The sequence below is a fragment of the Geotrypetes seraphini genome, chromosome 9 (genome assembly GCF_902459505.1).
Source record: "Geotrypetes seraphini chromosome 9, aGeoSer1.1, whole genome shotgun sequence".
Classification (NCBI taxonomy): domain Eukaryota; kingdom Metazoa; phylum Chordata; class Amphibia; order Gymnophiona; family Dermophiidae; genus Geotrypetes; species Geotrypetes seraphini.
The window spans coordinates 120,301,266-120,327,825 of NC_047092.1; the positions used below are offsets into that span (position 1 = coordinate 120,301,266).

At 41.7% G+C, this 26,560-nt stretch overlaps 1 protein-coding gene across 2 annotated transcripts in view; it reads right to left on the reverse strand.

Annotated features, from left to right (window-relative positions):
- The window catches only part of ERFE (erythroferrone), an 89,484-nt gene that overhangs the window by 61,697 nt on the left and 1,227 nt on the right, over positions 1-26,560 (reverse strand). Inside the window, exons 2-3 of one of the 2 annotated variants that reach the window (XM_033958454.1) lie at positions 24,260-24,382; positions 9,192-9,312 (exon numbers count right to left, since the gene is read on the reverse strand). In XM_033958454.1, the coding sequence (XP_033814345.1) occupies positions 9,192-9,312; positions 24,260-24,382 (244 nt within the window). Of the gene's footprint in view, positions 1-1,249; positions 2,632-9,191; positions 9,315-24,259; positions 24,383-26,560 lie in introns of those variants that run through there. The other variant, XM_033958455.1, reaches the window with a different exon arrangement.

Below are 26,560 nucleotides of genomic sequence, written 5' to 3' on the forward strand. Positions count from 1 at the left end.
AACAAAAGAAAAACATTCAAATCAGCCTGCTTGCCTAAAGTTCAACAGTTCCACATTGGAGGAAAGAAAATCAATCTTGTCAGGATGTTCAAAAATATAAAGTGTAGTCCAAAGCAAACTGTAATTCTAAACAGTCTGTGGATTAGTGCCAGCCAATAAAGTTCTTGGAAACCCTTTTCCTTGGGTCCCTCAGTATTGGGAACATAATCAAGTTCAAAAACTTATACAGTGGTACCTTGGATTACGAGCATAGTCCGTTCCAGGAGCATGCTCGTAATCCAAAATGCTCATTTATCAAAGCAAAGTTCCCCATAGAAAATAGTGGCAACAGCAACGATTCGTTCCAGAACCCGGGGTCTGTACCTGTCAGGTGCCGGGTGCTGCAGCGCCGTCTCCTCTGTCTGCCTCCTCCGTCCGTAACCTCACAGTGTCGCTTTGGGGGGATGCCCTCCACGTCGGATGCCCCTCGCATGCTGGAGAGCCCCCACTCGATCCTACGCAGCTGAGCGCCGCCCCACCTGCAAGCCGTGCACGACACGCACAACACCGATGATTGACGCTGTGCACGTCACACGCAACGCACAGGCGGGACGGCACCCGGCCGCGCAGGCCCAGACAGAGGTCCTCCAACCTGCGGAAGGCACCCAACGTGGAAGGCTGGCCGGAAGACGGAAGAGGAATCCCCCGAAGCGGCGCTTCCTGGGCTGTAAGTGCTCATTTATCAGGGCAGTGCTCGGTTTGCGAGTCAAAAGTTTGCTGAGTGTTTTGCTCGTCTTGCAAAACACTCGCAAACTGGGTTACTCGCAAACCAAGGTTCCACTGTAATTCAGGCTTTTCAAAGCTGCCGCTGGTTCTCCAGCAGATTAATGATTCAAAACTTTCAAATATTTCAAAAACAGTCTTTTGGGCTGATATCACTACCTCAGCCTGCGCTAGGGCTACGGCACTATGCCCCAGCATTCGACTTGCTGGCCAGGGAGTGTGCTCTGTGTGGTCACAATTTGCAAATAATATGCCCTCAAACCCATCACAGAAGACGCAGAGCAGTCCCCACTTCCTGGGACTGGTAACAGTCCTTCCTCCCACCCAGAGGGAAGAAACCCCCCACAAAATCCAAAAACAGTTCTTTAAAGTTCTTGTAGGTGCCCCCAAGCACCACGCCTTCTTCAGGGTTACACAACAAAAGGCATTTAGTAAGCTTAGACAAACAGTGTCCAGGTTACACATTTAGGCAGTTTAATTTACTTGCCTTCAGTCCAGCAAACTTCCGTTGGCAGGGCTCCATTCAGTGGTTCAGCAAAGGACTCCAGCCCCATGGTCTGAAAATCCTCAGGCATTAAGTTTGGTGGCTTCAGACCAGCCTCTGTCAGCTCCATACATTCAGGCTGTTCACTGCCATCCAGAACTCTCAATCCTGAGCCTCCCTGCCTCCTCTGTTGCTCCTTCTTTTCCTTCTACCTCTCTAGCTGTTCTGCTCTCTGATGTAATAGCCTGCAGCCACGCCCCAAACTCTCAGGTGAACTCTCAGGTGAAAAGGCTTTCTGGCTGGTTCTGCCTCCAGCCTGCAAGGTGACTGCTGGGAACTAAACTAGAGCTGTGGGGAGGGGGGGGGGGTTGTGGAACAGGCAAATCTGCTCTCCTGCTCCCTCTAGAGACCAAAGAAGAAAATTCCCCAAAATGGTTAGTTTGGGGTTTTAAATGAGCTGTTTCTAGTGCCTTTGCTCCAGGTTTCTGCACTGCTCTGGGGACAGACCTAGCAGACATAGGCTGAATACCACATCGTGCATGCACAGATGCCCTCCGGATGTGGCCCTGAGCTCAAAACTTTTCAAAACCTGGACATAGTGCCGGTATTGACAAGCCATTTGGTCGCTAGGACAGTCCTCTAAAAAGAGTTTATGTACTTTATATGTAAATCCGGACGTCTGGTAACCCTACCCCACAGCCAGTTAGGTTTTCAGGTTATCCATAATAAATATTAATGAGCTAAATGTGCATACATTTGAAATCCAGTATATGCAACTGCATCTCATGCATATTTTTTATGAAGAGCCTGAAAATGCAATTGATGGTGAGGTCACCAGGACAGATTTGGAAAGACATACTCTAAGGACTATTTAGAGTACATGGTTGTGCTTGTATGGAGCATGGGAACGAAATATGTAGTTTCTCTTTTTGACTTTTTAGAGAGTGGAGGGGTATTTTCCAGACACAGACAATTCCCTCCATACCTCAGGTATAGTATTACCATTACAGAAGCTCATGTATTGTAACACTGTTATAGAAGCTAATGTACACTGCTCTGAATTGACTACCCAGTCAGTAGCAGAGGTATAGAAGCTTTCAATAAACATAAATATACGATTGGTCCAGCTAGAAACTTATAGATCTCTCTTCAGTATCAAGGGATCTAAACTTTGGAATGCAATGCCTTCAGCTCTCTGTACATTGTCCAGCTTTGGATCGTTCAAGAAAAAATTCAAGACTTCTTTTCCTTCGTGCCTATGGGATATTCATCCGTGTTCCCACTGTCTAACCGTCTTGGTTCGGTGTTTTTGTTAATTGTCACTAACTGTTCATTGTCTGTTGTTTCATTTAATGCTGTGTATGTCTCTTGTAATCCACCTAGAACTTGAATAGTGAGGAATAGAAATGTATAAAATAAAATAACTTGGATTTGTATACATTATATGAGTATAATGAAATATTCTGCATTTATGTATCAAGTTTCATCCACTGTGATTTATTGGCTTATACTCTGCATGCTTGCTTCGGAATGGATGAAAAAGCATTATTATTTTACAGATATAACTTAGGCCCACTTTTACTAAGCTGCTGTAGAGGCTTCTTCTGTGGTCTGGAGCGCTAAATGCTCTGACGCTGCTCCAGGCTGCGGTAGAAGCCTTTGCCATGTGGCTTAGTAAAAGTGTGTGTGTGGAGTTAATAAACTTAAGCGTCAGGAGAAAACTTGTCAGAGATCATACATAATCAATGGTGATAATGAGATTAAATCCCAGGAATCTTTCCAAAGATGTCTACTTGCATGAAAGATACTACAACATATAAAAAGCCAACTATTATTAGTACACGTGCAATTATACACAAGAGGTATGCTCTGAATGTCTTCTCATTTAATCATGTTTTTCATTTTGTTTTCTATTGGGTTAATTTTCAAATGGACATATATTTACCAGTGGCCAGTAATGGCCTCATTCTAATAAAAAAAACACAACACTAAAAAAACTGCATGCATAAATGTAGGTGTGCTCTTAATTTGAATGTGCAGTTTAATTGAATAATGAGCCAAGTAGCAAAGAGAACTGGTATCTTCACAAGCAATTATTAGTGCTAATGGGAATCAATTATAATTTGTATTTTTAGGCACAGGATTCACGGCTTAAATTTTATGCATGGTTCCAATAGAGGGTATGATCATGTGAGGGTTAAGGGTGTATCAGGAATGTTCCTGTAGTTTACAGGCAAGGTTATCGAATAAGGAGGGATACGAGCATAATTTAGATGTGAGGATATATGCCACATTTGAGTTAGTGTAAATGGCTGCACCTACAGTTAAGTGCAATTCGCGATGCCAAGCACTATTCTACAAAATGGCACCTAACTTTGAGCCCCTGAAAGCCTTCACCGCACACCACAGTGAAACACTGTCCACATCTTTTGTGAATGCACCTGACCTTCCCAAGCTCCCTTTTCAATTATATCTGATCCAATTCAGCTGTCCACTGTTACAGAATAGCGTGTAGCCAATTAAGTACTTGTTAGCTCTAGTAATTAAATTACTGGAGCCTATTAACTAATTATTTGGGTGTTAATCTGAAATTTGGGTGACCTTTAGAATCCAGGGGATACAGTACATGCATATAGGGCAATATTCTAATCATTTATGAACATTCATGATGCCTAAATTATTCTGTATAATGTCTCATAGAAATTTGCCCAATTGTATCTATCCCAGAGCAGAGTCACAATTAATGAGTATACTTTACAAAATACATATGATTGCATATAGTGTAGCCACATAAAGTTATATGAGCTCATTTTAGCCCCCAGGTTCTGAAGGATTTCTCCTAATATCTAGTATTTTATAAAGGTACATAGGCACCTAGGTGCCTTTTTAAAATAGGCTACAAATATGCACCTTCTTGCCTTTTAAACAGGTGACATTTGATAAAATTACCCTAAGCCAGTGGTCTCAAACTCAAACCCTTTGCGGGGCCACATTTTGGATTTGTAGGTACTTGGAGGGCCGCAGAAAAAAATAGTTAATGTCTTATTAAAGAAATGACAATTTTGCATGAGGTTAAACTCTTTATAGTTTATAAAACTTTCCTTTAACAGTTTTACCTTATGCAAAATTTTCATTTCTTTAATAAGACATTAACTATTTTTTCTGCGGTCCTCCAAGTACTCTATTTTTTCTGCAGCACTCACATTTAAAGTTTAATATCTTTTCTTTCTCAAAACTGGCACATTTCTATTACTAAATTGAAGATAAAATCATTTTCCTACCTTTGTTTGGTAATTTCATCAGTCTCTGGTTGCACTTTATTCTTCTGACTGTGCATCCAATATTTCTTCTCTTCTTTCAGCCTCCTGTATGCTTCCTCTCCTCCAGACCTCATTCCCTCCCCCAACTTTTTCTTTCTTTTTCTATGTCTGTCTTTCTCTGATTCCTTGTCCCATTTTTTGCTTTGTTTCTGGCTCCTTGTCCCCCCTTCTTTCTTTTTTCCTTCTGGCTCCCTGTCCCCCCCCCCCTTCTTTCTTTTTTCCTTCTGGCTCCCTGCCCCCCCTTCTTTCTTTCTTCCTTCCTGCCCTCCCCCATGCCACCACCACCGGGGAATAGGCTGCTGCTGCTGCTGCCGCCATCGGGAACAGGCCGAGATCTCCACAGGGCCGACCAACTCTCGCCACCCGACGTCAATTCTAACGTCGGAAAGGACGTTCCGGGCAGCCAGGCAGTGATTAGCTAGCCAGAACGTCCTCTCGACGTCAGAATTGAGGTCGGGTGGTGAGAGAAGCAGGGAGATCAAAGAGCATGGTGCCGGCCTGTTCCCCGATGGCAGCGGTGAGAAGGGAAGGGAAGCAGTTGGGCACCCCTGCTCTAGACGAGCCGCGAGCCGCACTCTAGGAAGAACAGTGGAGGGTGACCAGCTGTGCGGACCACCCCCCCTTGGTACGCCACTGGAGCAGCAGCGTGTCTGGCCGGCTCATTCCATTCAAAGCCGCGGGTGGCGGCTCCTTGCGAGATCCGCGCCTGCGTCTGAAGCCTCTCTGATGTTGTGATGTCAGAGAGGCTTCCGATGCAGGAGTGAATAGCGCAAGGAGCCGCCAACCCGCGGCTTTGAATGGAACGAACCGGCCAGACCCGCTGCTGCTCCAAAAGGAAGGGAATGATCCAGTTCAGACCGCGGGCCGCAAATAAAACTTGGAGAGCCACATGTGGCCTGCGGGCCGCATGTTTGAGATCGCTGCCCTAAGCATTCCACCACTATCTATAGTAGAACAGAAAAAAGGTAGAGAACTAATATTATCTGGATAATGATGATTTATAAACACTCTTCAGATAAGCTATACTGTGCATTCAGTTGAGGCACCAGTGGTCAAAGGCAAATATGTGTATTTAACATTGCTGAATAGATATGAATTTAAACACTGGCACCAGCATTTCATTGCCATGCATGAATTCTTTTTTTGCATTTTAAAAAGAAAAAGAAATTAGCAAAATGTCATGTCAACCCATCCCTCCCATACAAGTTGTTATAATTGTCCCCTTCCCAGGCTTGTTACTAACCTACAATGCCCCAAATACACTAAGGTCAGCGATCATTGCTAAATCTGTTTTCACAGCTTTAGCGACGATTGTTATTACCAACCCAATTCACGAAATGGCTCACCGTGTGTTTTTCCCCTCGATCGCCCATTTTTGATCTGGCTATGCAAATTAGCTAAAACCCCATGCAAAGTAGCTATGCGATTGATGCACTAACATTGCTTGGCTATGCAAAAAGAAAAAAACCAAAACAGGGGTTTTAGCTGTCGGAAAAAAACAGGTTAGACCTGTCAGTAACTGTCTACCAAAAAACAAAGAAAAAAGGGGGTATATAAAGGATAATTTATACAAAATCTACTTCAATTAATTTTTTGACATATTTAGTGTCTAATTTTTAAGATAATTCATGTATTATATTCTAATAACCCACTTTTTATCATGTCAGTAAAACCCTTTTGTAACAACAAACTTACCCCAACACATAAATTAAGAGGTTGAAGTATCACGGTAACATCATTGGGTCACTTTCCTTGTGGACGGTATAGTCTCTGTAGCATTTCATCTGCAGGGCAGTTCTTACAATTAAATGGACAAACTATCACTTTAAACCACACATCAACATGTGAAACACCACAGATAGTATATGCAATCTGGTGTCCTTGTGATCTAGTTTACATTGGGGAAATAGTACGTATCCTCAAGTTATGTTTAATAGAACACAGATCACGCCTTTGGCAGGGCGATATTGCAGCCCCCGTAGTTGCGCACTGCCTAGAGTTCTTGAGAAAGTAATTAGAGCTGAGATTCACTGTTCTTGAGAAAGTAATTAGAGCTGAGAGAGGGGGTGACATTAACTGTGTTCTTTTAAGGAAAGAAAAACGGTGGATATTTAATTTAAAAACTTTGACACCTTCAGGATTAAACAGGGAATGGGACCTTTAATCTAAGGTCCGGTTCCGCTGATAGTTTCGATGGCCTTTGAGAATACAATTCGTTTGACAGAGGTACCTTTGTCACGTGGGTCAATCATTTGTTCTAGATTTGTTGTAGAATTGATATCTTCAGTTGTATCATATATCCAATTGAAACCACAATTTCAGTTGTGCCATATCTCCAATGTTAATCCTTCTGTTTTTGATATCACTATGGTCCCTTTAAACCACAGGTTATTTCCAATTGAAATTAGTTGTTTTGAATTTCCCTCCTGTCACAGTGGTGTGCCCCACGTCATCACGTTGCTACGTTTTGGCCCAGCTGTAGGCAATTAAGTCAAATATCCCGCAAGGACTTCAACCTTTATATAGAACGCTGACGTTGAGCATACACACAATACCAATGAGGTTGATATTTCAAGAAGGTAAGGCAGTTTGTTAGTGGAATCTTTCTTTCTTTTTTATACATTACTTAATGAGACTTCTTTTTAAAAACAGCGACACTACATGCCGCTATTACCGACATCAATTTAAAATATAAATAGAAGGTAATAAATAAGTGCATTGTTTGCACTGATTGTTTTTTGAATTCAAAATAGGGGCCTTTCTTAATAGGTTGCCTTTACTACTCTGAGAGGGTTGAGATGTAATGTTCTTTCTAACTAAGGGTGATACAAACACAAGGTAGTTTTTTCAAACTGGTAGTTTTTATCGGCTAAGTCCTTTGGTTCATACATTAGTAGGCAGTCTATATCATAGAGATCTTTTTTATATATATACACATATTGTTTCATTTTTACCTTTATTTCCATTTTTCTGCAGTGGTACAGCAGCAATATTGTCCCCCGATGAAGGCTAGCTAATAGCTGAAACGCTCTAAAACAGTTTGAGCATCAGGTAGTTCATGACCCACCAACGCTGGTTCTGGCTGGGAAGCCACTAAGATAAGTGTTGCTGTTCTTCTTCAATACATGTAAACATATTCATAAACTGAATGAATTGATTTGAGGTTTGGATATTATAATCATAATTGCTAATACATTGACAAGCTGATTGAAATGTTTTTAGTTTTGGATATTTTGATTAAATTAATTAATAATAATGCTTTAATTAAATAAAAGATAGGTTTATTCTCCTAGTTAATCAAACTAATAAATTAAAATAAATTAAATTAATAAATAGTAATTTGGGTAGGAAGGAGGTTTGAAGTAAATGATTATACCACATGCATTCAGGATGAAGACTTGAAATAACATCCAAGTTATAAGAGATCTCTTTACTGAGAATAATGCATCCTTTATGATACTTCAACCTCTTAATTTATGTGTTGGGGTAAGTTTGTTGTTACAAAAGGGTTTTACTCGCATGATAAAAAGTGGGTTATTAGAATATAATACATGAATTATCTTAAAAATTAGACACTAATATGTAAAAAAATTAATTGAAGTAGATTTTGTATAAATTATCCTTTATATACCCCTTTTTTTTCTTTGATTTATGATAGTTTTGTGGGTTGGATAATTTATGAATTGATCCGTTTTTTGTTAGTTGAATTTCGGTAACTGTCTTACCGACAGGTCAGCCTGGGGTTTTTTTTTTCTTTTTTTTTCAATGACACAGATATTTTGGGTGTGTTACACATGCAAAATATCTGTCCCATAAAATAAGTAAAAAAGCACCTCCAGGCAATGACAGCCCTCCCTCCTCGAAGAACCAGCAGGAGACATGCCCATTTCCTCCTGCTATACCAAGCCCCCTGAAAGAAAATTGGCAGGAATGATGCCCACTCCCTTTTGCTAATACGACACACTCCACCCCCCCCCCCCCCCGTGGCAGTGATGTGGATGCCCACTCCCTCCTGCCACTGAAGGTCTACTCCCAAGCCAGGTGCCCCCCCAACATTCTCTACCCTCCCCCTTTCCTCCCCACACCCGAAAAAAGGCAGAAGGGATACCCACTCCCTCCTGCCACCGGAGGTCCCCCGCCATCCACCGCCACCCCCTGAACCTCCCCGTACCTTCTCAGAGACATTGGAGCAGGACGGGTTACAGAGGGAAGAGCCTAAGGCCCTGATTAGCATCTCTCCTGCCTTTTTTAGGGGGGTGGAAGGGGGAGCATAGAAGATGTTTGGGGGGGGCACTTGGAGTGGCAGTGGGCCTTAGGTGGCAGAAAGAAGTGGGCATCCCTCCTGCCATATCACTGCCGTGGGGGGATCGCGGTGCCATAACAGCAGTGACAGGAGGCTGCTTCCCCTGTCACTGCTGTTAGGGCTCTGCACATGTGTATATTGCTCACTGAGCAATTGATTGGTCACATTTGCATACAAATCATTTGCACCTCCATGCAAATCATTTGCATGCAAATTTGATAGTGCAATGATTGCTGGAGAATCGGCCAACAGTGATCAAGTCAGTATCTTTAGTGCATCTAGCCCAATATCTAGTCCAAAGAATAATAGGAAATTTGCCTACCTTTTAATAACAGTCGGAATTCCTGCAGCATCTTCTCCTTTGTAAGGAGGGCTCCAGGTAACCCTGGGGGTCCTTGAGAACCAGGGGGACCCGGAGGACCTGGGAGACCAGGAAGTTGATGCTGAAAATACAAACAAGTTAAAAAGACATAGAAAGACTGATCTAAGAAAAGAAGGAAGAGAAAGAAATGCCAAGATAGGTGAAGATAAAGGAGACCACAAATAATGAATCTATACAAATAATATATACATTAAGGAGGGGCTTGAAAATTTAGATAGCTGAATATGATCTTTTTAGTTTGTCTTACAGATGGTTCCTGTAGGGCCCATTTTATGGTGGAAGTTTTTCTCAAGCAATTGATTGTTTATGCATTTTTTATGATTTTCATAATTTTTATGATTACAGGATAATGTTTTTGAATTTGTTATAGTTTTTATTATATTCTATTATTAATTTGTTTTTTTATAATTATTGAATTAAATTAAAGAGCGCTTTTACTAAAATGTATTAAAAATGGGCTTAGTGTGTTTTAACATGAGACTTTCCTGTGTGCTGCTATAAAATAAAGCTGTATTCTTTTACATTTTTGCAGGTCCCCCACTAATATTTTCATTAGTATACAATACCTACAAAACTTGGAAGTACTTACCATATCCTATTTAGGAGACACTAAAATGCTCTCACATTAAATCTGTGTTAAGTGGTTGGTGTATGCTAATCAGAATGCACTAGCTGATTACCGCAGACACAGCCATTCCAAGCCCTTCCTCAAAAAATATTTTTAAAATTTCATTAATGTGCATTTAGGGCCTGATTCTAACAGATGCCTAGTGACGCCTAACTAAAATCTGCATGTAACTTAATTGTTTTTTAATGGGTTAAATGGCATGGGTAAATATTTTTTGGTATATGAGACTCTGGGGTATTTTTACTAAGGCACGCTAACCGATTTAGCGCACGCTAACGATTAACACGTGCTAAATGCTAACGAGTCCATAGAATATAATGGGCACATTAGCATTTAGCATGCGCTAATCATTAGTACACGCTAAATCGGTTAGTGCGGCTTAGTAAGAGGGGGTTTGTAATTTGTTTAAAGGAATGAAATTCAAATGATTGAAAGCTACTATAAGGATCGTGATCTGAAATAATTGTGTTATAAGAGATCCAGTGATCCCCTTATTACTATATAAGCCACTCTGATGTCTCTCTCTCCTTGAAGCATATATTATTTAGTCATTGTGGATTTTGACACCATATAGTTGAACTCATTTTACTTATTTTATGCTATTGCGTATTTTTGGTACTCTCTCTCCTTTCTGTGCAGTGGTAATTGACCATGCCATTAAAAACCTACTAAAAAAACAAATTTTTTAATTGCCAATTTAATGTTGCACGTGGATATCAGCATGGTGACTAGCAACGTATGAGTTGAGGGAGGCGCCCTCCAATGCCTAATGACACCTATCTGAAAAGTGAATGTTGTTAGGGGTAGAGAATAGACATCTGAGTTAGGTGCCAGTAAATTAGGCCTGGTAAGGGCACTTACCTCTAAGATACCTAATGATGTCTCAGTATGCTTATGTTCCACTAGACGTGATTCTATAAGTTAGGCATGGTTAGGCCTATTTATAGAATCAAGCCCTTAGTCTACAGAAAATGCAAAAATCCAATGAAATGCTTTAACACATTTTGCGGCATTTTCCTGCATGCTAAATACATATTAGGGCTTAATGCCTTCTAGTAAAGGTACCCCCCTTTATGAAGAATAGTTACAGTGCCCTATATATACAGACAATACAGCTGAACTCTGCTCTAGAGGATGTCCCACTACAGAGAATATTTCTTGAATGTATGAATCTAAGAATTGCCATACTGGGGCAGACTGAAGGTCCATCAAGCCCAGTATCCTGCTTCCAACAATGGCCATCCCAGGTCCCAAGTATCTAGCTAGATCCCACGTAGTAAAACAAATTTTATGCTGCTTATCCTAGGAATAAGTAGTGGATTTCCCCAAGCCATTTCAATAATGGCCTATAGACTTATCTTTTAGGAAATTATCCAAAACTTCTTAAAATCTTGCTAAGCTACCTAATTTCACCACATCCTCTGGCAATGAATTCCAGAGTTTAAGTATACATTCTGTGAAGAAATATTTTCTCCGATTTGTTTTAAATCTACTACTTAGTAGCTTCATCGCATGCTCCCTAATCCTAGTCTTTTTGGAAAGAGTAAACAAGTGATTTACATCTACCATTTCCACTCCACTCAGTATTTTATAGACCTCTATCATATCACCCCTGAGCCATCTCTTTTCCAAACTGAAGAGCCCTAGCCATTTTAGCCTCTCCTCATAAGGAAGTTGTCTCATCCCTTTTATCATTTTCGTCGCTCTTCTCTATACCTTTTCTAATTTCGCTATATCTATACATGGTGACCAAAATTGCATACATTATTTGAGGTACAGCCATACCATAGAGCGATACAAGGGCATTATAACATTTTCATCATTGTTTTCATTCCTTTCCTAATAATTCCTAACATTCTAATTGCTTTCTTAGCCACCACTGCTGCACATTGAGCTGAGGGTTTTAATGTATCCTCAACAATCCTTTTCCTGGACAGTGACTCCTAACATAAAGCCCAGCATCACATAGCTACAGTATAGTTTGGGTTCCTCTTTCCCACATGCATCACTTTGCATTTGCTCATATTAAACGTCATCTGCCACTTTGATGCTCAGTCTTCCAGTCTCACAAGGTCCTCTTTCAATTTTTCACAATCCTCTTGTGATTTAATAACTTTGTGTCATTAGCAAATTTAATTATTTCACTAGTTTTTCCCATCTATAGATCTTTGATAAATATGTTTTAAAAACAGCGGTTGCAGTACAGACCCTTGGGGATACTTACTATTTACCCTTCTCTGCCAAGAATATTGGCCATTTAAACCTACTCTCTGTTTTCTGTCTTTCAACCAGTTCTTAATTCATAATAGAACATTACCTCCTATCCCATGACTTTCTAATTTCTTCAGAAGTTTTTCATAAGGTACTTTGTCAAATGTCTTTTGAAAATCCATATACACACTATTGTAATGTAATGTAATTTATTTCTTATATACCGCTACATCCGTTAGGTTCTAAGCGGTTTACAGAAAATATACATTAAGATTAGAAATAAGAAAGGTACTTGAAAAATTCCCTTACTGTCCCGAAGGCTCACAATCTAACTAAAGTACCTGGAGGGTAATAGAGAAGTGAAAAGTAGAGTTAGAGGAAAAATAAAAATAAAATAAACATTTTAACAAGACTGCATTGATCTAAATACTTTGGAAGGTAGAAGAGAGGAGAGAAAGGAATAGAAGCAGAGGGGGGAGCCGTTGAACAGTAGAATTCTGGAGAAATTTAAATGATAGAAATAGAACAAAACAAAGACAAAAGGCAAAACAATAGATAAGATTAAAGATAAATCATAAGCTGGAAAGAAAAATAAAATAAAACTTTGTCTTCAATCCACGGTTTCAGCGTCAGTGATGAAGTGGAGCAAGTAAGTTTAGGAGGAGCGATTGACGTTTCCAGAAAGGGCTTCTTCAGGGAAGAGACTTGGCCGACAGTCCCAGGATGCCTATGTCTCCTCCCCTGCGATGTTCTCCCATCCATGCATTCCCTCCCAGACACACTGCCCGTGCCCCAGCCGCTCCAAGGAGGCTGCCCCAGATGAGGCCCACGGTGAATGCAGGATTCTCTCCTCTGCGGGAAAGCCGCCCGGAGCCGACAGTCGATCTTCTTAGCGGATTGCAGGGGGGGAAGAGTTCACACTCTTGGTAGGATCGGGTTTGTGTGCTCTCGTTGCTGCTTAGGTGTAAAAGCAGTTGATCTCCACTGCTGCTGATATTTAAAAGCAGGCAGATTGATCTCTCCAATGGACTGCAGGGGGAGGAGTTCACACTCCTGGCAGGATCGGGTCTGTGGGCTCTTGGTGGTTGCGGTAGGTCTTGCTGCTGCTTGTATGTAAAAGCAGTTGTTTTTCTACTGCTACTGATATTTAAAGCAGGTAGATTGATCTCTTAAACGGGATATAGGGGGAGGAGCTCACATGCCTGGCTGGATCGGGGCAAGGGCTCCTATTATAGGCAGCTGGTCTTGCTGCTACTTAGGTGTTAAAGCAGTTGATCTTCCTAGCGGACTGCAGGAGGTGTGGAGCTCACACTCCTGTCATGATCTGGTCTATGGGCTCTTGGTAGTTGCGGTTGGTCCCAATGCTGCTTAGGTGTAAAAGCAGTTGTTCTCCCACTGCTGCTGATATTTAAAAGCAGGTAGATTGATCTATCCAATGGAATGCTGGGGGAAGATCTTATATGTCTGGCTGGATCGTGGCAAAGGGTTCCCGGTAGTGGCGGCTGGTCCTATTGCTGCTTAGGTGTAAAAACAGTTGATCTTCTTATCGGATTGTAGGGGGAGGCGGATCTCACATTCCTGGCAGGTTCGGGTCTGTGGGTTCTTGGTGGTTGCGGATGGACCCGCTGCTGCTTAGGTGTAAAAGCAGTTGTTTTCCCAATGCTGCTGATATTTAAAAGCAGGCAGATTGATCTCTCCAACAAATTGTATGGTGAATAGCATACACGTCTGGCTGGATTGGGACTATCAATAATAATAATAATAATAACTTTATTTTTATATACCGCCATACCACAAACAGTTCTAAGCGGTTTACAAGGGAAGAGACTGTATACAGACAGTGACTTTACAGAGAACTTTCCAAAATTACATTGGCATGCTAAGTTTAGTCAGGTTTATCTGGAAGTGTTTTGGAAGTACATCAGGTTCAAGTGGGATCAGAGAAATTTGTCAAAGAGATAAGTTTTTATTGACTTTCTAAACGTTTGGTGTGAAAGTGCATTTGAGATGAAGTTGGTTAAACATTTGCTCCATTTGCCTGCTTGGAATGATAGTATTCTATCGAGGTATCTCTTGTAGGTGCAGTCCTTTAGGGATGGAAAAGCAAACAAGTAGGTACTGAGTATATTAGTTGTGCCTGGGAATTTGAATTGGTGAGACAGATAGGATGGGGATGAACCTGTCATGGTTTTGAAGCAAAGGCAAGCAAACTTAAAAATGACCTTTGCTTCCATAGGCAGCCAGTGTAGTTTTTTGTATAATGGGCTTACATGGTCTGATTTCTTGAGGCCATAAATGAGATGGACTGCAGCATTTTGGATGGCTCTTAGCCGTTTGATGGTTTTCTTGAGAGATCCTAAGTATATAATATTGCAGTAGTCTAAGGTACTTAAGATCAGGGATTGAACCAGCAGTCGAAAGGAAAAGAAATCGAAGTATTGTTTAATGGTGCAAAGTTTCTATAGAGTGAGAAAGCATTATTTGACTTGAGCATTAGTGTGATCTTCAAACGTCAGGCTTCAGTCCAGGGTGACGCCAAGGATTTTGGTTGTGAGATTAATTGGGTAATCTGATCCAATTAGTCTCAAGGAGGTGTTCACGATCTTGTTATTGGGACTTGCCAAGAAGATCTTGGTTTTTTCGGGATTCAGTTTTAGTTTGGAGTGTTCTACCTTGGTAAGGACGGATGAGATGAATTGTTCTGTCTCTTGGGTCAATGAGGTTATGGGAATAATAATTGTTATAACATCCGCATATTTGTACGATTTCAGTTTTAAATCGGATACCATATTTCCCAGTGACGCCATGTAGATATTGAAAAGTGAGAGGGAGAGTGGGGAGCCCTGTGGCACTCCGCAGGGATTGGACCAAGCTTGAGAGTAGGTTCCTTCACTGTAGACCTGGTATGTACATTTTTTAGGAAACCCGTGAACCAATTTAGAACCTGTCCAGAAATGCCAATGGAATCAAGGCACCTAAGCAGGCGGTCATGATCAACAAGGTCGAAGGCATTGCTCAGGTCGAACTGCAGAACCAGTGCACTTTTTTTCCCAGGAAAACAAATGGAAAAGATGGTCAGTCATGGAGGCCAAAACTGTTTCAGTGTTGTAATTTGTTCGGAAGCCAGATTGAGAATCGTGTAGAATGTTAAACTTCTCTAAATATTCTGTGAGGTTGATGTTAACCAGACCTTCCATTAGTTTAAGAAAGAATGGTATGTTGGCAATGGGTCTGTAGTTGGCCGCCAAGGAAGCGGACTCCTTTGGGTTTTTGATAATAGGAGTTACGAGGATATGTCCAAGTTCCTCCGGGAATTTACCAGTACGCATGCATGATGAAACCCAACTAAAAAGTTCAGCCTTGAAGGAGATAGGAGCTGTTTTCATAATAGTCGGTAGGCAGTTGTCCAATAGGCAATTGGATTTTACATATTTTGAGTAAAGCTTGAGGAAGTGGCTTCAGTCTGGGTTTTCAAAGTGATTCCAGATCATATCAACAGCTCTACCTTCTTTGTCTAAGGCAGGAAACATGATAGGTAAATCTATGCTTGAACCTGCAAGAGACGATCTCAATTTGTAGATTTTTGTAGCAAAAAAGTCAGCTAATATCGCTGCAGGGGGAAGAGAGTCTATATTGGAGCGCTTGTGGAATTCAATATCAAACAAAGAATTGACTATTTTGAAGAGTTCATGTCTATTTATAGTGGGAGAATTAATTTTTTGGGAGTAATGTTTGCTACGCTTTTCTTTGATCATTATTTTGTATTCTTTAACCTTTAGTCGCCAAGTAATCTATCCTCATCTTTCCCTGTTTTGCACCATATTCTTTCCAATTTAGGTAATTCTCACTTTAAGACCATTAAGTCAGTATCGTACCAGTTGTCTGATAAACGTCTTTTTTTACTTTTATTCAGAGGGGCTATGTCGTTTAAGACCTGATCACTAAAGTTTTTCCATCCTAAAATGAAGTTAGGGTCAAAAGCTGGGTTGGAGATTAAGCTATAGTGCGTCCAAAATTCTACCGGGTTCAGCTGTCCTCTTGTGCAAATAGTTTTCTCTTTGAAGTTGTTCCTTGGTTTTGTTTTAAGTTGTCTTTTAATCCAGCATAGTTCAAAGTTGCATAAGAGATGGTCCGACCAGGGAGTACTGGACCAGGTTTCATCTTTGAGACTTATACTGGGGGTCATTGGGGCATTAGAAAGGAATGTGATCAGATCTAAGTGGTGACCTTTCTGGTGGGTTTTAGTCGGGGATGGTTTGGAGAACCCTAATGATGTAAGGAAGGAAAGTTACATTGGAATTGTCTGCCTGTTCGAGGTGTAAATTAACATCCCCGGCTATAAAGTTGTAGGCACTGGCTACCGAGTTTGCAAGGAGGAATTCGTATGATTCCTCTTTTGCTAGGTGCCATTTGTTGGGGGGAATGTAAAATATTGTGAGAATCAAGTTGTCTTTGCAATCCTCTTTAGATATTTTACAGGTGAGAATTTCCAGGTCAGTAGTCAATTTGGAGTATAACACTTGGAACTTTAAGTGGTCTCGGAGAATTATTACTAAACCACCTCCTCTTTTTTTTATTCTTGATAAAGTGATAATTTTATAGTCTAAAGGTAGTATATCACCTATGATGATATCCTGATCAGAGATTAACCATGTTTCAGTTTGACGTAGAATATCCAGATGAGTTTCTTCCATCCAGTCTTTGACCTGTTGTGCCTTATTCATGACTGAATGAATGTTCAGGTAAGCTCCAGATAGCTTGTAATGATCTAGAGCAGTGGTTCCCAACCCTGTCCTGGAGGACCCCCAGGCCAATCAGGTTTTCAGGCTAGCCCTAATGAATATGCATGAGAGAGATTTGCATATAATGGAAGTGACAGGCATGCAAATCTGCTCCATGCATATTCATTAGGGCTAGCCTGAAAACCCGAATGGCCTGGGGGTCCTCCAGGACAGGGTTGGGAACCACTGATCTAGAGGAGCCAACGGTTCTGAGTGTTGTAGGTTTTTTAGAAGTCGTTGTTTTTTGTGCGTTGGTCTTAAGGGACGGCGGAAAGAGTTAACCACAGGGATTGGAAAGGAACCTGGCTTACCTTTAGCCACGCATTCATTCACCCCTTTAAAGAAATACAGTAGATTGGTGAGGCAAGATTTCCCTTGACTAAATCCATGTCGGCTTTCTCTCATTATTCCATGCTTATGTATATGTTCTGTCATTTTGTTCTTTTATAACAGTACTAGTCTTTAAACCCGTTACATTAATGGGTGCTAGAATAGATGTGTGTGTCTGTCTTTCTTTCTCTCTCTCTCCTTAGACACTGTCTGTCTGTCTTTTTTCTTTGTCTCTCTCTCCTTGGACGCTGTCTGTTTGTCTTTTTTTCTTTGTCTCTCTCACCTTGGATGCTGTCTGTCTTTTTTTCTTTGTTTCAAGTTTGTTAATTTTTAATATACCATCTACGGGAATCTAGCCGATTTACAATAAAATATTAAAAGAAGAATAAAAATAATACTAGTAGGGAATAAGTTTAAAGAGAGGAAGGGAAGTGTACATTGAAGATACTGACAAGACGAACTGGAAAGTGATGATAAAGAAAAGAAAGGAAGGGGGTTAAAGTTACATTATTAGAGGTTAAAAGCTTGGATGCTGTCTGTCTTTTTTTCTTTGTCTCTCTCTCCTTGGATGCTGTCTGTGTTGCTTTCCTTTCCAAGAATAAAGCATGATTGCTGTCTGCCCCCCAGCACACCTCTCCCCCCAAAGCAGCCCCCTTTCCCTCTCCCCATGGCCCCCTGTTGTGCCATGCCTGCCTGCTCTGTGGCCCCCTTCTGTTCCCCCCTCCCAGAGCAAAGCATGATTGCTGTTTGCCCCACAGCACACTCCTCCCCCCAAAGCAGCCCCCTTTCCCTCTCCCCCTGGCCCCCTGTTGTGCCATGCCTGCCTGCTCCGTGGCCCCCTTCTGTTCCCCAGCACACCCCTCCCCCCAAAGCAGCCCCCTTTCCCTCTCGCCCTGGCCCCCTGCCTGCCTGTATTGCTCCCTCTTCTGGCCCACCGGCATGAACCGCCGCTGCTGCTCCTCTTCAAAGCAGCCTGCTGAGGATCACGGCTGGCTGTAGCGAACCTCGCAAACCGCTCTCCACCTCAGTAGCACATTCCCTCTGACGCATGGGAGCAGCAGCAGCGGCAGCGGTTTGTTGTCTGGGTGAGGGCGGGAGGGGGGAGTCGCTGGCATGTTCCCTGCCTCCGTGTTCAAAAATGAAATTCGGCATGGAGGGACACATCACATTGTCAGGGAACACGCCGTCCTAAGTGTGCATGCGCGCTTAGGATTTTATTATAGAGGATTTACCATTTTGCCCTGCATAAATTTCAGACTCACCAATCTAGAATTTCCCCAATCAACTCAGGAACCCTTTTTAAAAATTGGCATCACATTGGCCACTCTCCAGTCTTCAGGTACAATGCTGGATTTTAGGGAAATATTACAAATTACTAACAAGAGCTTTGCAAGTTCATTTTTCAATTCTATCAGCATTCTGGGATGTATACCATCAGGTCCAGGTGATTTGCTACTGTTCAATTTGTTAAATTGACTCATTACATCTTCCAGTAATACAGAGATTTGTTTGAGTTTCTCTGATTCATTAGAATTGAATACCATTTCTGGCAATGGTAACTCCCCAACATCTTCCTCGGTGAAGACTGAAGCAAAGAATTAATTTCATCTCTGCTATGGCTTTCTCTTCCCTGAGAGCCCCTTTTATCCCTTGATTGTCTAGCAGACCAACCAATCCTCTCTACCCTACCTGTCTTCTTCATTTTAATATACCTAAAAAAAGTTTTTACTGTGTGTTTTTGCTTCCAGTGCAATCTTCTTTTCAAGGTCTCTCTTTGCTTTCCTTATTAGCACCTTGCATTTGACTTGCCATTCCTTGTGTATTTCACAATTATTTTCAGTTGGATCCTTCTTCCACTTTCTGAAGGATTCTCTTTTGGCTCTTATAGCTTCCTTCAACTCACTCGTTAACCACATTAAACTCACTCATTAACATTGGTTGTCATTTTGTCTTCCTTCCTCTTTTTTAATACATGAAATATATCTAGTCTGGGCTTCCCGGATGGTATTTTTGAATAACATCCATGCCTGATTTAAATTTTTGACCTTTGCAACTGCTTCTCGAAGTTTCTTTTTTTTTTTTTTTACCATTCTTCTCATGTTATCTTAGTCTCCTATTTTAAAGTTAAATATCTTTGTATTGGATTTCTTGTGTAAACCTATTCCAGAGATTATATCAAATCTGATCACATTATGATCACTGTTATCAAGCGGCCCCAGCACCATTACCTCCCAAACCAATTCTAAAATTGCTTCACCTCATGTTTGTTTCTGAACCGGCTTCTCCACAAAGCAGTCCTTGATTTCATCAAGGAATTTTATTTCCCTATCATGCCCTGAAGTTACATTTACCCAGTCAATATTGAGGTAGTTGAAATCACCCATTATTATTGTGTTACCCGGTTTGGTATCGTCCCTAATTTCTGATCACATTTCAGCATCTGTCCATTTATCCTGGTCAGGCAGATGGTAGTACACTCCAATCACTATACTTTTCCCCTTTACACCTGAAATTTCTATAGGGATTCCAAGGTGTGTTTCTTCTTCTGTAGAATTTTCAGTCCATTCAATTCAAAGCCCTCCTTAACATATAATGCCACGCCTCCACCAATTTGATCCACCCTATCATGGTGATATAGCTTGTATCCTGGTATGAATAGTTTCCCCTTCCCCAGTATGTCATCCAGTTCCTACCAAACCTAAAACCCTCCTCCCTGCACCATCGCTTCATTCACTCATTGAGACTCTGGAGCTCTGCCTGTCTCATGGTTCCTGCACCTAGAACAGGAAGCAATTCTGAAAATGCTACCCTGGAGGGCCTGGATTTTAACTTCTTAAATTTGGCTCCTAGAACCTCCCTACCACATTTCCCTATGTCAATGGACCACATGTACCAAGACAGCAGACTCCTCCCCAGCACTGTCTAAAATCTTATCTAGGTGATGTGTGAGGTCCGTCACCTTCACACCAGGGAGGTAAATGACCAAGCAATCCTCATATCCACAAGCCATCCAGCTATCTATATGCCTAACGATCAAATTTCCCACTATAACATCCATCCTAACTCTTCCCTTCTGGGCAAAAGACCCTGGAGACACATCCTCAGTGTGAGAGGACATTGTATCCCTTGGTGGCCAGATACTAGCTACAGGATTAATTCCTGCCTCACGAGAGTGATCCTCTCCTTCCTCCTCTGAGGCAGCACAGAGACTGCCAGACCGGAGGTCTCCTCTATGTAACTGTCTCACTCTGCTTCTACAAGTCTGCTACTCTAGCCTCAAGAGATTGAATCTGTCCCCTGAGTGCTAGGAGCACTTTGTACTGAGCACACACATAAGACCTCTCACCAACTGTGAAATAATCGAACATGTGGACTGAATCGAACATATGGACTGAATCCATCTTGCTTCTTGCTGCTGGACTGCTACCTGTATCTTAATATTGGTGATTTTTTTGTTAAGTTGCTAAGGGAGTTGAAAAATGTACTGTACATTAAGGTCTCTTAAGATTGCTAGCTTTATGTTAGGCTATGGTAATGTTTAATTTTTATTATTATTTTGTAATGTTGTAATTGGTAAGTTATCCTCCCAGGATTTCTTAAGACTATTTCTTAAGAACTAATTACTAGCTAATAGAGATTAGCTAATTACTTTATTAGTCTTTTAATTGGTTCAAGGACCTATAAATCTAAGATCAGGCCAGGGGTGGGTGGGAATTAAACACTAAACAAAGAACATAAGAATTGCCACTGATGGGTCAGACCAGTGGTCCATCGTGCCCAATAGTCCGCTACTGCGGCAGCCCCTAGGTCAAAGACCAGTGCCCTGAAATCAGCCCTACCTGCGTACATTCCGGTTCAGCAGGAACTTGTCTAACTTTGTCTTGAATCCCTGGAGGGTGTTTTCCCCTATAACAGCCTCCTGAAGAGTGTTCCAGTTTTCCACCACTCTCTGGGTGAAGAAGAACTTACCTACCTTTGTATGGAATCTATCCCCTTTTAACTTTAGAGAGTGCCCTCTCGTTCTCCCTAACATGGAGAGGGTGAACAACCTGTTTTTATCTACTAAGACTATTCCCTTCAGTATCTTGAATGTTTCGATCATGTCCCCTCTCAGTCTCCTCTTTTCAAGGGAGAAGAGGCCCAGCTTCTCTAATCTCTAGCTGTATGGCAACTCCTCCAGTCCCTAAACCATTTTAGTCGCTCATCTCCAGACCCTTTCGAGTAGTAATGTGTCCTTTTTCATGTACGGCGACCAGTGCTGGACGCAGTATTCCAGGTGAGGGTATACCATGGCCCGGTACAGTGGCATGATAACCTTCTCCGATCTGTTTGTGATCCCTTTCTTAATCATTCCTAGCATTCTGATCGCCCTTTTCGCCGCTGCCGCACATTGTGTGGACGGCCCCACCGACTTGTCGACCAGTACTCCCAGACTTTCCTCAACTACTATCTGTGCCCTAATCTGATTTTATCTTATGCTCTGAAATGCAACCTGAGAAGGACGGAAACTGTAGTATACAATGTTCTTGAATTGTTCTTTATTGTAGAATAAAATTGAATCAAATCAAATACATCCACTATGAAGGGCAGCTGACCCAGTTGGTAGCAACGGTCCCGACATGGTCCGTGTTTCGGCTCTTACAAGCCTTCCTTGGGGATCCAAGTCAGTAAGCACACAAGTAAATGGTAGGGTGGATGTGAATAAAATTTGAATATCTTCTACAAGTCAAGAACATTGAATTCCACAGTTTCCGGTCTTCTCAGGTATTCCTTCTTCTACTGTGGAACTTTTAGGCTTCTTGTTATTTGCCACTGAAATGCAACTTAAAATACTAATCTAGACTTTACATTTTTTTTATATAAAACCCCTAACAGAGACTCTAAAGGCTGCACTTTTGCCTAAACTGACTTTGCTGAAAATCCAGAGTACTAAACTAAAAAGTAAAAGAGAAGGACAATAAAATAACCTACTGAAGGCCAAGTTTTATCTTTTCCCAAATTTGAATGCCAGCAGGTAAGATATTCCAATGGAGTTTGTCTTCCTCTTAGCAGATCCTCACTCAGCATCATATAAAAATATATCTATTTCAGTATGGCCTTCAGTATTCAACTCCAGACTCAAATCCTACTTCTTTGAAGATACTTTCAGTTCCAAACTCCAATCCACCTGCTAAGTACCAATATCTGCGTTATCATTCCCTCTATAATTCCCCTACCTGAGCACTGTGTATTGATGCACCTTCTTATCCAGTTTGTCTGTCTTGACTAGATTGTAAGCTCTTTTGAGCAGGGATTGTCTTTCTATGTTCATACAGCACTGCATATGTCTAGTAGCATTATAGAAATGAAGTGGTAGTAATAGTACATATATGCAGAACCTTTTTCAGTTTAAGCCTCCCATAAAACTCATGTGGTATTTTGGGATCTTAAGCCCCCTTTTACAAAGCCGCGGTAGGTTTCTACTGCAGGCCAGCGAGGTAAATGTTCTGACACTCATATGAATTATTTATTCAATTTTCTATACTGTTCTCGCAGGGTAGCTCAGAACGGTTTACATAAATTTATTCAGTTATTCAAGCATTTTTCCCTGTCTGCACTGGTGGGCTCATAATCTATCTAATGTATCTGGAGCAATGGGGGAATATAGGGCTAGATTCACTAAGCAAACCAATCATGTAATGATTGGTTTGCGACCCCTTTGTGGCCTGATTCACTAACCTCTGTCCCGATCATCCTCCGATCCACACATGCAAATGAGAGGAAACAGCATTCAAATGTAGGCAGACAGCGATTCACTAAAAAACAAAACAAAACTGCAACACCAGCTGGGCTGGCCGATCAACAAACAAGCGACTGCTGGGGACCAGTCGTTCACATCGTTTCCGACTGCATCTCCTGCTCTCTGGCCGACTTTCCTACTGTCTGCCCCTACTTCACAGCTCTCTCTGCCCTGACTTTCCAGCTCTCTCTGCCCCGACTTTCCAGCTCAATGCCCTGAGTGCTGCCTTGCTTCTGCCCCGGCCTTCCCCCGCAGTGCGATCGCGTGGTTTTAACATGGGCTCACTAAAAAGTTAAAAGTTTAAAAAAAAAATAGTCACTGTTCTGTGACACATGTGTAGACCATCTACAGATGGTCTGCGATAGCGTAGGGATCACTATAGAGCAATCCAGGCAGTCGGTTGGGGGCGTGATTCCAATTGCCCTCATTTGAATGAGGACGATTCGTGAATCAGACCCTGGACACAGGGTCGGATCACTCACAGATCGGATCCGACCCGTGCCCTTAGTGAATCTGGACCTAAGTGACTTGCCCAGGATCATAAGGAACAGCACGGGTTTGAACCCACAACCTCAGAGTGCTGAGGCTGTAGATTTAATCACTGCACTACAGTCTCCTCTATGAGCATTGGATCACTTACCTCACTAGGCATGGTAGAAAACTGCGGATTTGTAAAAGCCAGAGTTAGTGTGCTATTAATGCAATGGATCTCAGTGTGGTATTAATACAACAGCTGCTATATTGTAGCTTAATCTATTTAAGTCTCATTAGCGAAACAGCAATCCTAACTTTAAATGCATAAACATATTATACTTACAAGGTATACAGATAACTTATTCTTATAAAGTTCTGCCTCTATATTCAGCAGTTTGACATATAGAGATAGGCTGGTTGAAAATTTGCATAAAGATATAAAGACAACATATCCACCCCATATTGATCTCTGTATGTTCTGCTCTATAATCCCCCTATTTAGACAGATGTGGTAAACTGGGTGCAAATTGATTCCAATTACATGGAGTAACTTTTTTTTTTTATATATAATATGAAAAATAGCTCAGAACAGTTTAAAAAAGTATTGGGTTCAGTCTTAAGAAATAGAAGCTACCTTTGTTCTAGTATAAATTCACAACATTCATTCAGCACATTGCATTCTGTATCAGTGCATATACGCCTGGAGCTCTACAATGAGTATAGTCATCAATGTAGTTTTGTAATTTATTCATATAAATGAAATCTGTAAACATTTAATAACTGGAGGAACTGGGCTCAGTTTCACCTTTGACTTCTTGGAGTTCCCTTTGCTTCTTTTCTTGCTGTTTACTCCCTTATTCGAGTGTTTTATGAACAGCATCCATGCATCATGTGGATCTATGTAGCGAGCACTCTCTGGGACTATTTCCTTTAAAAAATGACCAAAAAAATACTGTTTTAGTGCAATTAACAGGAATTTTGGAATTAACTTCTATGGCCCACAGCCTGCTGGTTTTGTTCCCATGCAAACAAGTAATGCAGTGGTCCTCAGATGGATCAGCGGAAGCAAACTTTATTAGAGGACCCAAAAAGGCTCATGTTTTGGCTTATTGCCTGTGTCAGGGGTTAAATAATGGTTTCATAATTATATAGTTTCCTAAGGTAAGTTCACAATGGAAACATAATGCAAAGAGCACATATAACAATGTGCCATCTTGTTGATGTGCATACTTATATTTGCATATTTGGCCACACACTTTCACAAGGGCCATTTTCTACTTCCAAAATATGTTCCTGAAAAACTATTTGGGTATATATATACTGTATGTGCCAATGAGCAAACATGTGAAAAGCATGCTTAGTTTTACATAAACTGTGCATGAGCATTCCTGGGGTGTAGTTTGAATGAAGTAGCAGTTGCCTCACCAATCTATTACATTTCTTTGAAGGGGTGAATAAACATAGAAACATGACGGCAGATAAAGGCCAAATGGCCCATCTAATCTGCCCATCCACAGTAACCATTATCTCTTTCTTTCTCTGAGAGATCCCACGTGGATAAAGGTGAGCTGGTTGATATTATGTATCTTGATTTTCAAAAGGCATTTGATAAAGTATTTTATGAAAGACTCCTCTGGAAATTAGAAAGTCATGATATAGGAGTTAATGTCCTATTATGGATTAAAAATTGATTAAAAGATAGAAAGCAGAGAGTAGGGTTAAATGGTCAATATTCTCAATGGAGAAGGGTAAATAATGGGATTCTCCAGGAGTCTGTGCTGGAACTGCTGATTTTTAATGTATTTATCAATGATCTAGTGATGGGAATAACTAGTGAGATAATTACCAACCCCCCAGCCATTTTTTTTTTTAATCAAGTTGCAATGGAAGTTTTTAGTGTGGGCCAGTGAGGTACTATTATTAATATTTCTAAAATGTTACCAGATGTATGCAGCACTGTACTGAGTCACAAAGAAGATAGTCCCTGCTCAGGAGAGCTTACAATCTAAACAGACAAGACAGACAAATAGGATATCATGGATATAGTTAAGGGGAACAGTTAATCTGTTAGCTTCTGAGAGCCCAGTGCCTGCACTTCATCATACAGGAAGCTATCAAAAGCTGAGTCCTTGGCAGGACCAATCCATGCTCTAGGCGAACTAGGCATCCACCTAGGCAGAATTCAGGGAGAAGTGTAGAGGTAGGTATAAGTGTAGAGGTAGGTATAAAATTAGTCAGGGACCGCTGCTCAGGCAATATGCCTGATGGGCCGCCGCGTGAGCGGACCGCTGGGCTGGATGGACCTCTGGTCTGCCCCGGCGGAGGCGACTACTTATGTACTTATGTACTTAAGTGGAGTTCAAGGGTGGGGGTGCCTGGGCACACCTTACATATCAGGAAGTTTGCATCAGAGGGGCCAAGATGCATCAGGTCTTTACGTGCTGGCATGCTCTTAAGAACACAAGGCATGCACTTATGGGTTTTAAGAAATGCAAAGCAGCAGCACAGGAGGAGGAGGGAAGCATGAGTGTCAGTAAGTGGAGAAGTGGGGAAAATGCTGGCTTTAGTTGGGCAGGGGAAAAGAGGATGCTGGAAACTTGGGAGGGGGGTGTAGGGAAGTGAATATGCTGGAATCTTGAGGTGAGAGTAGGGAAGGGAAGGAAAATATTGTATAAGGCAGAAGTGGTAGGGAAGAAGATTAGGAGGAAGGGCCTTGATCCGAGATGGTCACAAGACTAAAGGTCCCTGATATCCTTGGCCAGCCTTGGTCCTGGGTAATTCTTCCAGAAGCAAGCACTAAGAAAGTGGCGTAGCAGGGGAGGTTTGCACCCGGTATTGCCGCGCCATGTGCACCCCATCCGCTCTTCCCCGCCATTTGAGCATCCCTCCCCACCCCTCAGATACCTCTTGAAATGATCGCTGGTGCAAGCAGCATCTTCCACCAGCTGCTCGCACCAGCCTCAGCTCCCTTCTGACATCAACATCCTGGTCCCGTGACTGGGAAGTAACATCAGATGGGAGCCAAGGCCAGCGCAAAAAGTAGGTGAAAGATGCTGCTCGTGCCAGCAAACGTTTCAAGGGGTATACTGGGGGCGGAGAGGCGCAA